The sequence below is a fragment of the Zalophus californianus genome, chromosome 9 (assembly GCF_009762305.2).
Source record: "Zalophus californianus isolate mZalCal1 chromosome 9, mZalCal1.pri.v2, whole genome shotgun sequence".
In the NCBI taxonomy this organism is placed as follows: Eukaryota; Metazoa; Chordata; class Mammalia; order Carnivora; family Otariidae; genus Zalophus; species Zalophus californianus.
In genome coordinates, this window is record NC_045603.1 from 3,978,225 (window position 1) to 3,995,122 (window position 16,898).

General features: G+C 65.0%; 1 protein-coding gene across 2 annotated transcripts in view; it reads left to right on the top strand.

The window, feature by feature from the left end:
* Positions 1 to 6,527: 6,527 nt before the first annotated feature.
* The window catches only part of WNT7B (Wnt family member 7B), a 46,397-nt gene continuing 36,026 nt past the window's right edge, over positions 6,528 to 16,898 (top strand). For both annotated transcript variants that reach the window (XR_004820291.1, XM_035729286.1), the window contains exon 1: positions 6,528 to 6,845. Coding sequence is in view for 1 of the 2 variants with exons in the window: in XM_035729286.1 (XP_035585179.1) it covers positions 6,763 to 6,845 (83 nt within the window). In the remaining variant the exon portion in view is untranslated. The remainder of the gene's footprint in view (positions 6,846 to 16,898) is intronic.

Sequence of the window (16,898 nt, forward strand, 5' to 3'; positions counted from 1 at the left end):
GGTTGAGAACAAGAACGAACCCAGGCGTCCTGCCCGCTCGTCCGCCTTAACCTTCCCTTCTCCCCGCCCCACCCTGCCCGGCTGCTTCCGGAGCCAACCCAACCTCCGGTTCGGGATCGGATTGGGGTGGGCGGCGGGGGGTCCGCGGGGCCGGGGGTTCCGGCGTGGTCGCCCCGACCTGAGCTGGGAAGCCCCACCACCGCCCCACAGCTCCTGAGGATTCGCCCCATGAACGGACACTGAGCCTGGGGTTGGCGGCTGTGGGGACGCGGGGTGGTCCCCCGACTCTGTGAGAATAGGGTCGGGGACACTCCTCACTTCTCAGCCCGGCAGCCAGCGTGGGCCGGAGGCCCGCGACACCCCGGCCCCGCAGTGCCCGCGGCCCGTGTCCGAGCGTCCGCGGTGTCGCCGCCGGGTGGCAGCATCCGCCCGCGCGCGCAGCTCCTCCCGCGGCTCCCCACCCCCAGCGGCCCCGCTCCGGCCGCAGGCCGGCTACGTGGGGCTCCGCGCCTACCCTCCGGTTCCAGCGCTCAGTTTCCCATTCTCACTGAACGGGACGTCCGGGGCGCTGGGGCTCAGGCAACACTGTGAGTGAGGCTGCTACGGTCCCTTCGCGTCTCTCTGTGCCTCAATTTCCCTGCCTGTGGTTCCTTTCCAACGCCCTTTTCACCTGGGAACCCTCCCCATCCACCTGGCCCGGTACAGCGGCACCACCGGGCCTCGGATCCAGGGGCCAAGGAATGGCCTGCGCGGCGGTCCTGGCAAAGGTTTAGGGAATTGAAAAGGATTAAGAGGCAATGGGGCGCTTAGTTGAGCAGGACTGCAGGGGTGCGGGTAGGTGGGCTCTGAGCTAGAGTCCTCCCGCCCCGGCTTGGCTAGGTGGGACCCAGGGTGGCTCGAAGCAACTGCCCCCACCCTACCCTTCCCCAGCGAGTCTCGGGTCTGGCTGGTCCTCGGCAATTAAGCGCTTCCCCATTCCATCCCCTCGCCCAAGAGTGGCACGCTTGAGGGCGTTCAGGGCTGTGAACCCGCGGAACAGCAGAGGATCCTGGCCAGGATGGCTGTTAAGGCGGCGGGTCACCGGCCTGCCCCTCAGGACAGACAGAGCTTCCTGGGGCTGTGCCAAACTGGACCGCTCTGGGTGTGCGAGGCACCGCGGCCGGGTAGACCTCGTGCTCTGGGCTCTTAACGTGAACACTGAGCCCGGCACTGCAGAGGAGACTGAGCAGAGGCAGTGGAAGAAGCGAAGCAGGGAACCCCTGGGGGCGAGGAGCCTCTCCCAAAGCCAATTGGGCCCCTCAACATCCTCCTATCCGTCCCCATCATGGTGCTTAGTCCAAACGCTTCTGCAGGACGGCATGCGAGCCATCCGCCTGCATCAGGCCAGGCCTGTCTGTCCCTTCCCTGTCCCCTCTGAGGTAGTCTTTCTGGCACAGGTGGGGGTGACCCTGGGTGCTGGGGGAGGGCTCTGATCCATGTCTGCAAGGGAGGCAGCGATACTTGGGTTAAGGGTGTGGCCCAGGAGGACCCCAAGCGTATAATTGCTGGGGGGAGGGGAAGCGAGCCAAGAATGGCTATGGGGGTGGGTGGTCTCCGCCCTGCCACCCCCACCCCCACTAGAGACTGGAAGCCCAGTGGCCACCACCACCTCTACGGGACGTTCTCCTGCACCCCACCCCCACCCTTGCAGGCGTAGAGGAGCGGCCAGCCCCACCGCAGGTGTCTCTTCAGAGACGCACCCTCCCCTGCGGGCCGCCCCCCCAACTCCGCGCACCCAATCTCCCTCCCCCTGACCAGTCCCAGGAGGCCGATCGGAAGGAAGCGGGCCTGGGCAGGGGTGTGTGTGTGTGTGGGGGGGGTGGATGTGTTTGTGTGTCGCGGGGGAGGGAGGAGAAAAGGGAGGGGAGAGCCCGGGAGCGAGGGAGAGAGAGCGCGCGGCGAGCGAGGAGGGCGGGCGGGAGGCGGATCCTCCTACCTGGGGCGCGCTCGTTCTCTCGCAGCTCGCTTGCCGGGGCCGCGAGTCACCTGGGGAGGCGGACAAGTGCGGACACATTGGCCGCCGCGGCGCTCGGCGAGGCGCGCACGGCCCCAGGCGGCTGCGCCCAGTGGAGGCAGCGCCCGCCCGCCCGCCCGCCCGCCTGCAGTGCTCCGGCCCGGCCCCCGCCGGCGCTCGTCGTGCCCAGCGATCTCTCAGCCCAGCTCCGAGGTCGCGGTTCCCGGCCCAGGTCACTACCCAGGCGCACGCGGCGGCGGCGGCGGCGCCCCGGGCTCACCATGGTGGCAGCGCGCGCCGAGTGCCCGCGCGTCGCCGGCCGCCCGAGCCGCAGCGCTGGCTGAGAGCGGTCCACCGAAGCCCCCTGCCCTTGCCAGTTCCCCACCCGGCCCGCGCGTCCCCTCCGGCCGCCGCTGTCTATGGCGCAGCCCCCCTCCCTGGATCATGCACAGAAACTTTCGCAAGTGGATTTTCTACGTGTTTCTCTGCTTTGGCGTCCTCTACGTGAAGCTCGGGTGAGTATCCCCGTGGGCAGGGGCCGCAGCCCCGGGTAGGGGCAGCCGGGAGGAACCGGTTCCAGAGGGTCGCAGCAGAGACGTGGGGCCTGAGGAGGCACAGGCGGCTCTTGGGGATCCGGGGCTGGCCTGTGTGTCGGACCCTCGCCCCGGCCCAGCAGAGACGCCCCCAAGCCCCACGAACGTACTCCCGAAGTGCGCCGAGTCCAGGGCTGGTGGAAGGAGAGCAGGGCGCGCAGACGGCGGCGGCCAGGCTCGCGGGTAGCGGCGAGCGTGCCCAGCGCGTACTTTCACCTGTTTGGGCTCCAGGCCCTGGGGGTGGGACGCGCCTTCCCTCCCCCGGGCTGCGCTGGGCGCCGAGCCCGGGCCGAGCGCTCGCCGTCTGGAGGGCGCGCCGGGGCCAGGAGCCGGGGGCGTCGGGCGGCCGGGAAGACCTGAGCGGGCGGGGGGGCGAGCACCCCGGCAGCGAGCCTGCAGGCCGGGGCACCTGCCTGGGCCCTTCGACCCTATCCATCACCCGGACGTGTTGAAATTGCCTTGACAACTCGTCCGGCTGGCTCGGGATGGGCCGCGCGGCGGGCCCGGCCGCCCCGGGCTCGGTCCGGGGCCCGCGCCCCCGCCCGCCCTGGGCCCTCGGCCCGGCCCCCTCTCGCTGCGCTCCCCCTCGCGCGGCCGGCCGGGCGGGCGGGCGGGCGCCCGGCGGGCCGCGCTAGCTGCTCGCAGCAGTAGCTGCTCCGAGTCGTATTTCCACATTCCTGAACCCAGCCGAGTCCTTACCTGTTGAGCTGCGATCTCCTTTAGACAGAATCTGTCTCGGCCTTGCTCAAAGTGGGGGTGGGGGGAGCGATGTGACCGTGAGGGGGTGCGGTGCACGTCGCTCGGAGGCGCCCACGGCCGCGGGCCCTGCCGCGCCTTGCGCCCCTACTGTGCGCCGCCGGCGGCCAGGAGGCAGGCCGGCCCCTGGCCAGAGCAGAGCCGGCAAACAGCCCGGCGGGAGGCGGAGACGCGGCTTCCCAGGCTGAGAGGTAGAAGCACCACCTGATAATCATCTCGTCTATTGCCGGTCCTTCTGTCGCCCCCTCCGCCATTTTATAGATGGGGAAACTGAGGCCAGGGGCTGCAAAGGCAGGGCTGAAAGACCCTGTCCTAGCCTCAGTTCTGCAGGCCTGGGCTGGCATGCCTACCGCTGCTGGTGGTTCTGTTTATTGTGGGTCTGTGTAGGCTGTGTCCCTGGGTGTTTGTCTGTGGAGGTGAGGGTGCCTGCATTGAGTCCGCCAGGGGGTGGGGGTTGGGAGGGACGCACTGTTTTGGATCTCCAGCAGCCCCTGCAGTTCCTCTCGCTGTACCCCCCAAAGTAATGGGCAGCCCCTAATGAGGCTCTCTCTGGTCTAAGGCTTTGTCTGCTCCTGGCCATCCTAGATTTAGGTCCGCGTTTTAAGGATCAGGAAACTGAGCAAGGGAGGCCAAGTCACTTGTCCCCGAGAGTAAGAGGCAGAGCTGGGACTGGCTCCGGCCTCCACCACTGACCTCTCCTCCTAGCACCAGCACCAGTTTCTCAACAGGAGTCATCCAAAAGAACACCCCCCACCCGGCCCCCCCAGCTTGTGGGAAGTGCTCTATGACCTTTCCCTCCCCACCCCAGGCAGCAAAAGGAGCTTGAGGTGGTGCCCGACCTGGGCTCCCAGGGCTGGTTGCAGGGCTCAGAGGCCTACATGATGGACCTACCAACCTGCGGAAACAAGGCAGCTTCCCTCTCCCCTCTGTAAATGGGACTGTGGCTCTGGCCATCCTAAACAGGGTGGTGGCCCATGTCTGAGTAGAGAGAGATCAGTGAGTGAGACCTGGCCTGTGTGCCTGCCTCTCTGGGAGAGGGCAAGAGAGCCAGGTGCTGCCTTCTGCCTCCACTCAGGAGTCCTGGTGTGGGAAGCTCCCCCCGTCCCCGCTGTGCCCCCTAAAACACACACTCCTGGGGGGAGAGGAGAAAACCTAGTCTCCAAACACCTTGTGGAACCACATCCGGGAAAGCCAGGGAGCCACCATGGGATCTGCTAAGGGGAGGGGACTCAGCCTCGGCCGCTACCTGCCTGCCCACCTTGGAGCAGGGGTCTTGCTTTCTTTACAAGCCATCTTGGCCACACAAGGCAGGGAGGAGGGGGGAGCTGGGCCCAGATGTGACCCGAGGGGTTAGTGACTTGGGAGTCCAGTGCAGTAAAGATGAGGTTTGGGGTTCATTTCTCCCCCTCACTCCTCATTGGTGGCTTTGGCTGGAGGCTTTAATCTCTTCGTCTGCCTCCCTCATCTGAGAAGTGGGATCACAGTAGCACGTCCTTCACCGGGTACTGTGAAGATTCGTCCTGGGTGCCTGCACCCTGGGGGGAGGGGGGCCCAATAAACACCTGTGAGCACAGCCAAGCTTTCCTCACTATTAATGACCTCAGTATCAGCACCCTGGGGACTCCTCCAGGTAGTGGGTTTTGGGGCCATAGACGTTCCAAGCAAACGTCAGAGATTGCATGCCCTGGGGGGATATTCCATGATCATGCCCTCCCCCCAACCCACACCTGTGTGTGTACGTTTATGAATGTGCATGGGGACCCTCCCCCACTCGTGCACACACAGCCACCACACAGACATGTAGCCCCTGGGGGAAGCTCCCAGACCAGCAGGGATGGAGAACTCCGGCCTCACAATCCCTTTGGGGATCAGGGCCTCAAGAGTCGGTTTGCCTTGGATTTTGAGCAATTTCAAAACAGATGGCTTTGGGGAGTCACAGTTCCTCACTTTTGGACTGAACAGCCTCCAGGCTGCAGCCCTCAGGGAGGCCAAGCCAGGGCGGGGACAAGCCCTTGGAATCCGGGCATCCTCTGTCCACTGGAATGGGGTTACAAAGTCCCAGGATCGGCCCTGCTCCATTCCTACCCTGGGAGAGGCAGAGGGATCCGGTGGGATGAAGGTGAAGGGGGCAGCCCCCTGCTTCTGGATGCTGGGCATGAATCTGCATGCCAGGTCTAGAAGGTGGGAAATGCCCCACCCCTGGACCACTGGCCATATCTGCACAGACCTCTCTTGTCATCATCCCTGCCTTGTGCTTTTGCCCCAGCTGACAGGGTCTACACTGTATCTGGAAGATCATTCATATATAGCCAGGCTTGGCAGACAACAGGAGGTGGGACTCAAAACCTCAATATAGGAGGTGGGTTTCTGGCCTTTAAAAAAAAAATCACTGGAAGAAGAAGGATTGTTTAGGAAGTGTGTCCTTGCGAAGCTGCTCCTCCCTACACCTATCCCAACCGACCCCTCAAAGGACAGCAAATGAAGTGAGATGGGGAAGCCAAAGTTGGGGGCCTCTGTGAACCAATTAGGGGTGCCTTCTCACTGCCTCTCCAAAGGCACTGAGGCAGGACCCTACAGAGACACCAGTGCGCATGTGCACAGGTGAACCCTGCCTGGCTGGGCCTGGTTGGTTAGGGTGAGAGTGTGCGACTCAACAGCCAGCCTAACCAAACCCAGGGGCGCGCGCAGCGGAAGGGGCAGCACACACAGTGCATCTGTGCGCACACACCTGCGTCCTCACAGACGCGCCCACGCTCCCGCGGGCACACACAGGCACGTGCAGGCACATGCATGCGAACACGAGAACAGACTACCGAGCACAGCCCCCCAAGAGGAGCGCACGCCCCCGCGCGGTTACGCGGCGGTGCCTCCCCCCAGGTGCACCTTCCAGAGCAGGCCAGAGCTGTGCGGTTCGCTGAAGTTGGGCGGGGAGGTGGGGGGACAGGGGCCAAGGTAGCTTGGGCAAGCCCTGGGGGCGGCTCCTGTCGCACGCTCCGGTCAGCCTCCCCTTTAAAAAACCCGCCCGCAGAGGAGGCGGATGTAGGGGCGGCCCGTCCAATGGCAGCTGCGCGCCTCGAGAGACTTGGAGACTTGAGCCAGAGCGAGCGACAGAGCCGGTTCCGACCGATCGACGGACGGAGGGCTAGACCGCCGCCGAGGCGCACCCGCTGCCCACTGCCCGTCCCCTCGCTCCACACTCCAGCCCCAGCGCCCGCCGCGGCCCCGGCCCCAGCCCCAGCGCGATGCTCGGCCCTGGCGGCGGGGCACGGACGAATACTGCGCTGGGGCCCGCGCGCCCGGGTCCCTAGCGCCTGGTGTCGCCGCCCCACCTCGGGGAGGGCCGCGGAGACCCCGGCCTCAGCTGGCCCAGGCGCCCTGCCCGCCGGGCCCGCCAAGCCCTTCCAGGAGCGCCGGCCCACCATGCTCCTGCTGTCGCCGCGCGGCGCGCTCCTCTCCGTGTACTGCCCGCAGATCTTTCTCATCCTGTCCAGCGGCAGCTACCTGTGAGTGCCGCGGGCCGCACGCGGGGCGGGCAGGGAGGGGGTGGTGGTGGAGGAAGCCCTCTCCTCGGCCTCCAGCGCAGGGGCCAGGCGGGTAGGAAACTCGGCAGCGGAGTCCTTGGGCGGGGCACCGGGTGCCCGACGCGCTCGGTAGGCTGGGACTTTGGGTCTCCTCGTCTGCCTAAGGCGCCGAGGTGGAGGACGTGGGGGGCGGCCGCAGCAGTGAGAAGTTACGGCTTTGGGGTCAGAGAGAGCGTGGCCCGCCAGAGGCCCTACTGCCCGGGTGGACCAGACTGCGCGCACCGAGCGCGAGGGCGGGAGGGCGCTCGGCGGCGCGGGGATTCCCTGCGCGGTCCCCCCGGGAGTCCCGGACCAGCGGGATCCCCTTCCCGTATAAATCCACGGGGTCGGCCCGCCTGGGCCGCCCTCGGGAGAGCCGCACGCACACACCCGCTCCCCCGCGTACACACCGGCGCACACGTGCCCTCTGCGCCCCACCAGACAGCGCCCAAGCTGTCCTCGGTGGCGGCTGCGGCTTCTCGCGCCTTCCCGCCGCGCTGAGCCGCCCGACCCAGCAACTGCCTGCTCCTCACCTGGGGGCGAGGGGGACGCGCAGCGCGCGTGCGGCTGGCCGAGATGCGCCCTGGGGTCCTGGCCAAGCAAGGCAGCGCGCGGAGCGTGGGCGCGCGTGTGCGTCGGGACCCGCAGCGCCCACCGGGCTCCGGGGAAGCTCCAGGCAGGGCCGGGCCGGGCCAAGGGAGCCGAGGGGGCGCGTCGGCGCAGCAGTGGCTTCGCCCGATTCCTAATGGGACGCATATGCGCTGGCCTCCGATTTAAAAAGAAGTTTGATTTATGGAACCGCCGTTTGGGGGAATTTAAGCTGGATGCTACTGATTAAACCTCAGAGCTAGCTCTCCTTCCCCTTCTCTCCTCCCCTCCTCCCCTCCTCCCCTCCTCCCCTCCTCCTCCCCTCTTCCTCCCCCCTCCTTTGCACGCGGGCCACGTCCGGGGTCGCCTAACGCGGCCAGAGGGGGCAGGCGCTGCCTTCCCGCTCCGTGCGCCACCCCCACCTCCCGCGCGCCCGCAATCCTAATAAATGCCGTGCCCCCACCCCCTTTTAATAGAGGCGCAGCCAATTTCTCCTCCAGCTCCTAGGAAATTACTATCCTACCCGTTTTCCTTCTATAAATAGTCGCGCATCTTGAAACAAAAGTTCGCAACCGCAGCCAGATGCTGCGAGGCCCGCGGTTTCCCGGGCTGTGGGACATAATTACAAGGTCCAGGCGCAGAGAGTGCTCCAGGCCCGGCGGGCAGCCCGGCTGCAGAGGCATCGCCTGGGGAAGGTGGGGGGGGGGGACAGGCCGCCCCAGGCAAGGAGAGGGGCCGGATTGGGACCTCCTGATCTTTGGGGAATCAGGCTAGGAGAGTCCTGCTTCCTGCAGCCCTCCTGGGAAATGGATCAACCAAGGGGGCCTTGGAATCCCAGCCTCCGGTTCTCAGAGGTCAGAGGTCAGAGGTCGGGAAGCCTCCCCCTCCCCCTGAAAATCCCCGCATCTCAATCTTAAGCTAGAGAATCAGCAGCTACTATGCCTTAAGAAACCATTTTTGGAGCCAGCTGGCTGAGGTTTGGCGTTAATGGGGCGGTGTCCAGGGGTAGGAAACCAGGAGTCCTCCAGGGGGTGTCTGGAGTAAGAATTTGAGAGGAGAAGGTGGACAAGGGGCTCAGGAGCTGGAGAGAGCGGGACCAAGGCAGCAGTGAGGGGCTCTGGGGCAGGTGGTGGCCAGTATGCGTAGGTAGACCCCAAGTTTTCCTTCAGGTTGGCTCCCCCAATCCCGGCCTGCAGTGATTACCATCTGTGCCCACATGGGCTCGCTCCCTGCATGTTCACTGCCACAGCTTTGTTGGGAAAAATTCTCCAAAGGCGCTAGTTTTCCAAACGTTCCTGGGCCAGTGCGGGGGTCCAGGGCAGGTGGTGGGGGGCAGCAAAGCAGACTCTGCCCCCTGCCCTGCCTTCGGCGACCCCTGCTCCAGCACCAGCCCAGCCTGACCATCAGCCCCCCTCTCCACCCCGGGGAAAGAAAGTGCTGATGCCAGGCTTTCCTGGGGAGAGATTCAGTTAGCTGCTCCCAGGAGCAAGAGAAGGAGCTCTGGGGTTTCCCCTACCCCTGGAGGAGGCCACGGGTGAGAGCAGGGCCCCGGGGCTGCAGATGACAGTGAGAATGGTGGGAAGACCCTCGTGGGTGGCTCTGCACTGATATCCGGGTGCAGCTGAGGCGGCCTTTGCAAAAGTGCTTTGAGAACAGTTGGGGGTCAACAGTAAGCCCACCTCACTCCCCCCGGGAATACTTAGGCAGGTTGGCCCTGTGGGATCTGAGGATGCCAGGGGCAGGAGGGGCCCTGGGCGGAGGCTCCTTTCTGCCTCAGAGAACTTTCCAGAAGGCATCCCACTGCTGGGATCACAGACACTGGTGGACAATTGATCCTGCCCTTTTCATCTGGGCTGCTCTCCCAGCTCCCTGTCTTGGGCTGTGGTCCGTGCATAGCGAATCCCAGATGCATGCCTGGGCCCCTGCCACTGATTGGGTCGGACGGGTGTGCTGGCCTGGAAGGGCCCTGAGCCCCCGCCTGATGCTGAGCTTGGCTGGCCTTGTGAGGCAGTTCTGGCCAGCCTTACCCTTCTCTGCGCCACTGTTGTCAGGGCAGAAGCTTCCACGGCCAGTGGGGGATCAGCGAGGGCCCCAGGGAGGGCAGGTGGGGGGGCCGCAGGCCAAGAAGAGGGCTGTGGTGCTGGTCAGCTGGTCTGGGGGCCTCGTGCCGGGACCAGGCTGTCCTCCTGTCCTGGGCAGGTCCCTTCCGGTCTTGGCCTCCCTCTCCCAGATGCGGAGGTTGGCTACCGTGATCCCCCCAGGTCTTCCGGGACGAGCCTCTCATGGTGACCGCCCGCTCCGGGGAGCTGAGTGAGTCATGGGTGACGGGGCGGTTACTCACCGACCACCTGGCTGTGGGGGGGACTGGGGGGCGCTCACCACTGCCCTGCCAAGGCTGGGCCTCTTCCCGGCTCCACCGCTGTGGCTTTATTGGTGGTGCCAACCGCAGTCCCAGAAACGCTGTGGGCACGACCCCGGGGGGCGGGCATTGCTGAATCAGGCCCCCTCCCCTGGCCTTGGAGCCTGTGTGGCAGCAGAACGGGACCGCCCAGCTTCGTGTGCATTGGTTTCCCCTTGGGAGGAGCAGCTCCCAGCCTGCAGGCTGCGTCTGTCCAGGTGTGGGAGTTGCCCTGCTGTGTGGCCTTGGGCAGGTCCAGGGGTTTCTCTGAGCCCCAGTCTCCTCATCGGTGGTCGGGAGATGGAGATGCTTCCTCTCTGCAGGCTCACGTTGGGCCCACAAGCCACCGAGACTCCAAGGCACGTGTGGCTCCATGCAGTGGCGTATCCAGGGGGTTAGCGCCGGGGACCTCCCCGGGACCCCTGGCCTGGGCTGCAGAAATGGAGTTTCTCCCATCACAAAGTGCTCCCAGAGCTTTTGCCACGTGGGCACGGCTCATCAACTGCTAATCAAAGGGCGGATGGTGCGCTCTGGAGGTTACTTTTGACCCTATGTGTGTGGGGAGGAAGGGCCAGGAGGGGAGGTGGGTGCTCATGTGCTTCCTCCAGGCCCAGGTGTGCCCTGCAGCCGTGTTGAGGCCCCCGCAAGGGAAAGGCTCATTTTCTGACCGAGTTTCCCTTGAGGCCTCCCTACTCTGGGCTTCCCATCCCTGCTCCTCCTCTTGCTGCCCAGGTGCATTCTGTAACTCAGCTGTGCCCTGGGGGGCCAGGGCCAGTGGGACTCAAACTTCTGGAGTGGCCGTGAGGACTTGGCAAGCAAATGCAGAGATGTGCCCCGCCGGGTTCTTGGTATACAGTGGGTGCTCAAGAGATGGGGTCACTCTCAGCCATTAGGAGCAGGGAGGCTGGGCAGCTGGGGTGCAGAGGGAGGACTGGTGGCTGTATTTGTTCAGGGGAGAGTGTTGAACTCTCTGGGGTGTCTCAGAGGGCTTCCTAGAGGAGGTGGCACCTAGGTGAGCAGAGAGGCGCTCTGGAGGTCACATAGAACCCAGGAAAATGGCCGTCCCGGCTCTGGAACCAGCTCTGCCACTGCCTTTGGGAAGAAATTCGCCCTACGGTGGTCCAACAGAGAAAGGCATGCCCGGGCCCCTGGGGCCTCCAGGGGTGATCCTGGCAGGTGCGAGGTGCTCTGCGGGGAGGAGACCACCGTGAAGGGAAGCGATTTTTGAGGCCCTGACTTCTCAGTGTTTCCACACTTGGCTCCTCTAGGGACGCTGTGGACACAGACCCAGCAAATCACACACCATGTCGCCCGGAGCCTCACGCCAGCCTCCGGGGGCAGGGGGCCAGGGCCACATGGCCTGTGGGGAACCCAGAACTCCTGCTGGGGGTCTGGGCCAAGGCTCTGTTGTCAGGCTAGCCTGGGCGAGACCCCGAGGGTGGTGGCAGGGGAGGGAATGGGATGGGGCGGAGGTCTTGATTGTACAGACCCAGACCCCCCATCAGCTCGGGTTTGGGGGGTACCCAGAACAGGGCCCCTTTTTGTGAGGCCCGTGGCCAGTCACCTAGACTCTCGGGACCTCTCCCCCCGACCGGGGCAGATGGAGGGGCTTCATCTAGTTGCCCTGGAGCCTCCATTTTGCATGGCTCTGGGTCCGGCTCAGAGAGGGCTCAGCCCCCCCCCCCCCCCCCCCCCCCCCCGGCCCCGACTTCCCCAGCAAAGGGACGAGAGGCCCGGAGCTCTCTCTTGTCAGATGAAACCTCGACCCAGGGCTCCCTCAGCCTGATGAAAGGGTCATTGTGTGGTGCTGGCCGCCCGCTGGTCAAGGACAAAACCTCCGTTTGTCCTCCTTCCCTGGCGCGGGTCTGGGGCCTCCCCTTGGGCTGGCTAACAGGGTGGGGGTGGGCACAGGTGCGCTTCCTCCATCTTCCCTGTCTCCATCACAGAGCTGCTCAGCCTGCCCGGCCCCCCCCTCCCCGGTCCTGCCCTCAACGTGGGGTATCCTCAGCCTCCGACTTGGGGGGGTGCCCCAGGCCTGGGCCACTGGGCCAGCCCTGTGGTTGGCAGGGGGGTGGTGAGCTCTCCAGCCCCGGAGGCATACAAGCAGATGCAGGATTGAGGGCCAGGGATGCTGGGCAAGAGCCATGCCTGGAAGGAGGCCAGCACTCACGCGTCCTCTGTGCAAGGCAGCCACGGGGTGTGGCTGGCCCACTCTGTGACTAGGGATGTGGAGGCCCCGGGAAGGTCATCCCATAGCCTCAGAGGCGGAGCAGTCAGACTCTGAGCGCTGCTGACACCACGAAGCACTCGGTCGGAGGATGTGAGTGGAACACACTAGAACCATGCAGCCAACTGGCCATCCTCCTGCAGATCCCGAAGCCGGCGAGGTGCCCATAGCAGGACGGAGAGGACACCAGCCGAACCGGCAAGCAGCTCCCCAGGCATCAGCCGTGGTCCGGAAGGGCCTACGTCAGCACCCCCTGGCAGTCCCATCCCGATCAGACGAGGGGCCTCCAGGGCTTTTCAGACCTCACCGCTCCCCCCCGAGGCCACCCCTGGCCCAGACCCTCCTCCACAGCCTCTCAGACCAGAGGTGCCCTGTGTGCTGCAGTCCTGCTGCGTGCCCAGTGGGGGCTGTGAGTGAGCAGGGCCCCGGGGGGAAGGAGCCTTGGAACAAGGGTGGGCGGTGCCTCAGCTTGCCCGCCCCGAAGCAGGTCTTGGGGCTGCCGGGGTGTGGGGGGCCACCGGGCTGAGGGGTCTAGAGCTGAGACTTCAGCCCTCACTGTCCCAAGTGGCAAACAGACGAAAAGCCCCTCTGAATGGGAGTTCCTCCAGAAGGAACTGCCTGCCCACCAGACAGACCCCTGACGGCTCTGCGTTCCACTTCTGGAAGACTCAGGTTGTCTTGGAGAGGTCTTCTGTCCCGGGGCTGAGGGGTGCACACCAGCTGGGGTCTGCTCTGAATTTGTTTCCTCCCTGGCTGCCTGAAAGGGGGAGCTAAGCAGGGGCCCCCACCTTGGGGGGGGTGAAGTGAGGAGTGTGAGGGGCAGAGCGCCCAGTAACTCCCTAGGTCACGCTCAAGGTGGCTGGGCTCATGTTCAAACCCAGGCCTGTCTGTCTTCTCATTCACTGTTTGTAAGAGAAACCAACTACTCCGGCTGGTTAGAATTGTCTAGGGACCAGGAGTCACGAGGCTCTGAGCGAGGGCTCTCTCTCTGTCTCTCTCTCTTCCCCGCCCCCACCTCCACATGTTTAGACTTGGAACCAGAGGGACACCTTTCCCTCCAGGCGTGTGAAGGGACCAGGAGGCCCTCAGATTTCTGCTCCGGGGTCCCTCTCCGCCGTGGGCCCCAATCCAAGGGGCCCTGAGACTCGCTTGAGCACAGAGAGAGAAGGTGGTCCCCGCTGGCCCCTCATGAGCTTCTAAGTTGGGCCAGCATGTGTGTAGTTGCCATGTACCATGGACTTCGGGCAACCCTCCCGTTCTCCTTTTTTTTTTTTTTTTTTAAGATTTTATTTATTTCTTTGACAGAGAGAGACACAGCGAGAGAGGGAACACAAGCAGGGGGAGTGGGAGAGGGTTCAGACGCAGGCTTCCCCCAGAGCGGGGAGCCCGATGCGGGGCTCGATCCCAGGACCCTGGGATCATGACCTGAGCCGAAGGCAGATGCTTAACGACTGAGCCGCCCAGGCACCCCCACAACCCTCCCGTTTTCTGCCTTGGCCTGTCGCTGTGGGTGGTGAGTCTCAGTGCTTCAGGCCCCTTCTGTCCCCGCCTGCCCTTCCTGCCAGGCCTGCCACACTACTCCGAGCTTGCCCTTCTTAGCAGCAACTGCAACCCCCGAGCCAGGCGAACAAGGCTGTCCGTGTATGCGGGTGTAACTGGGAAGCGCCCCTCCTTCCCCGTCATGTACACAAAGCCCTGTGGGGTCCTACAGAGCAGGAGCCCGACCCATCCGCAGTGACGGCGGATCAGGGGAGACCCCTCACAGAAGGTGGCCTCCGACCTGGGCCCTAAAGAATGTGCTGGGGAGAGTGGCGTTCTTGGCTGAGGGGCAGCCGTGGGGCGGGCAGGGGGCCCGGGGAGCAGGCTGCGGCGGTGGGAGGTGAGGTCACAGTGGTGATAGCGCAGCCCCAGGCCTGGGGAGCCACGGGAGGGCAGGTCTCAAGCAGCGCAGGGATGAGCTGCTTCACCCGCGCTAAGGAGGGCCCCTGGGTATGAGTGCGCACCGAGCAGGGGAAACGGGGCGGGGGGGAGGCTGGTCCTGCCGCCCATGTCCGATGCGGGTGGGGGCTGAGGACAGGGGACGGGTTTCCCTGAGGCAGGACCCACGGGGTGGATGGGGGGCAGCGTGTGGCAGAGGGGGTGCCGTCAGCACACTTGGAGGCCGGGCCTGTGGTAGTAGCTGCAAGTAGGTCACTCCTCCCTGCCCCCCCGCCCCCACCGTCTAGCACTCAGTGCAGCACTTGGTGCTAAGGTGGTGCCCAGGAAACACCCTCTTGGATGGTCGGATGGTGGCTCCTGTGTCGGTCCCAGCGAGGCCCATCGACCTGCTCAGGACCCACTTGCCCAGTGGATGGCCCCAGGTGTGCCGGCCCCCAGTGCGCGTGGGTGGGCACAGGGTGGGCTAGGGGGCTGGGTGATTTCCTGACTCCTTGACTCAGGTCTGCCCAGGGTGACTTCACTGCTGGCGGGGAGCGCCGGGAATTTCCAGGTGCTGCCGACACGCCCCCCTTTGGAAGGAGCCCACGTCTATCACCTGCCATCCCCTTCTTCCCTGGGGGCCCGTCCTGTGGGCCATCCACCCATGTCAGGCCCCACGGTGGGCTCGAGTGCCACACCTATGGGCCAAGCCCCCCTCGCAGCCCTGGCAGAGTCATTGCCCCCCTTGGTGGCACTGCCCGTGGTGGAGCACGATGCCTGCACCCATGACACAGGCTAGGGCACCAGCAGCCAGCCTGTGGGGGGGGTGCCAAGGAGGTGCCAAGGAGTACACATCGGGGAGCCTGGGGGGCACGGAGTCAGCAGCCTGGTTCTGGTTGCTCACTCTGTGCCCAGTAGCTCAGAGCACAGGACGTGGGGGACCCCAGGTTATGCCAGGTCAAGCCTGCTGTTGGTCATTGTCTGGGGAGGGGTGCTGGGCAGAGGGCTGAGAGCTGCCCCGGGGCTCCCGTGTGTCTTCTGTCGCAGACCCTGCCTGCCTGGCCTTGTGATCAGGCAGGGCTTCACTCCAGGCCGTGGCTGGAGTGGTGGTTGGAGGGTGGACTCCCCCACGCCCCTTCCATCATCTCCTAACGGCAGCTCCAGGAGCCAAGAGGCAGGGAGTGAGGTGTGATGACTGCATTGCTGGGGACATCCTCCTTGTTGCCCAGCGTCTGCCCCAGGGGACCTGGGCCACAGGTTGTTTGCCAGCCCCTTCCAGAGGGGTGGGGAGAGCCGAGGGCTCCAGGCGAGTCTGAGTGTGAGCCCAGAGCGACCCCTGGCTCCCTCTCACTGCCTCCCTTCAGAGGTGGACATTCCTGCAGGGGGAGGAGGAGGAGAGCAGGAGGGGGAGGCTGAGGAAACACGTCCTTAGGGCCTGGGGCAGAGAGCCCAGAAGTGGGGAGAAAGCCCGCAGGGCTGGGTCCTCCTCTTGGCGCTGATACCTAACCCCTGCTAGGTGTCTGTGTGGCCTCGGACGAGAGGTGGAGGCTGGCTGCGGAAGGCAGGGGCGGTGCTCAGGACTCTGGGCCACTTAGTGAGGGCATGTGGTGGGAGGGGGGATTGCTGAGCCCAGGGAGGGGTTCTGAAGGCGCAAGCCCCCATAGCCGCTCGCCACATCATGTGGCTCATCACAGCCAAGACTAATGAAGGGCGGAGCGGGCTGCTCCTGGGGTGGGGGAGTGAGCACCCTGTCCCATAAAGCATCCTAGCCAAGGCAGTTGGCTGGGGTGCCCCGGTGGCCCAGGAATTCTCACAGGGAGCAGTGGGATGCTTAAAAAGTGACGTGGGTGGTGAAGGAGCCTTGCCTGGGGTGCTCTGGCCCAGAGGGGTCCCCAGGTTTGGTGAGAGCAGGGGGCAGGGCTGTAGAGCTGGGGAGAGCCTGACTGGGGCTGGGCTCTGCCCTGAGGTGCCCCGTGGCCCAGGCAGGCCCCCACCTTCATCCGTTCCTGGAAAGGGGTCCCCCAGGATGCTGGCCTGAGGCCAGGTCCCGGGACTGGGGACTCAGCCCTGCTCTGCACTCTGCACGAGGTGATGGCCCGGTGTCCTCTGCTTACAGGGACTCAGCCCCTGAACCCACTGCTCAGACCGTGTCCAGAGTAGCCCGGAAGGCTGAGGTGCTGGCCGACCCATCAGGTTCCCAGACTCCCAGCCCGGCCATGGGCCAGATGCCGTGCCGGCTTCCTCCCGCCTGTTCCCCTCGCCTGTCTGTCCACCCCTCTGTCCTGAGGTTTCAGGTTGCCGTCCTGGTCACCCAGGCCTGCAGGGTGCCCTGGTGTGACAGATCTGGGGCATTAGGGGCTAGGCCAAGGCCAGGTCTGGGGGTCTCATCCCCTATGTGGCCTCAATTGTCATGCACCTTTGTGGTGTCAGCGTCCACCCCTGTACCACGGGAAGTGAGGAGAAAGGCCAGGGGTAATTCTGGGAAGGTCCACAGAAATCGCAGGAAGTATGTTCATGGCCTGGCCGGACAGGTATGGCCGAACCTCAGCCCCCAGCAGCCTCCTCAGGAGGCTGGCTTAGCTGTGACCATGTTGGGAGGGAGGACAGAGGGGAGACCAGGGGCAGGCTTCTCGGAGGAAGAGGCACCAAGCTGGGCCTGGAATCCTGCCTGGCTGCTGGAGGGGTCTGGGCACCTCTCTCCTTGCTGGTCAGTGTGGCCTGAAGTCAGGAGTGTCGTGATGGGCCCTGGATGCCCAACAGAGGTCTGGAAGTTTCTGAGGTCAGAGGTCAATGACCTGCGGTTTTGTGGTCACAGGGAGCGGATGAGGTTCTGGTTTCACTGACTTAACAGATGTGGGGGCTGGAT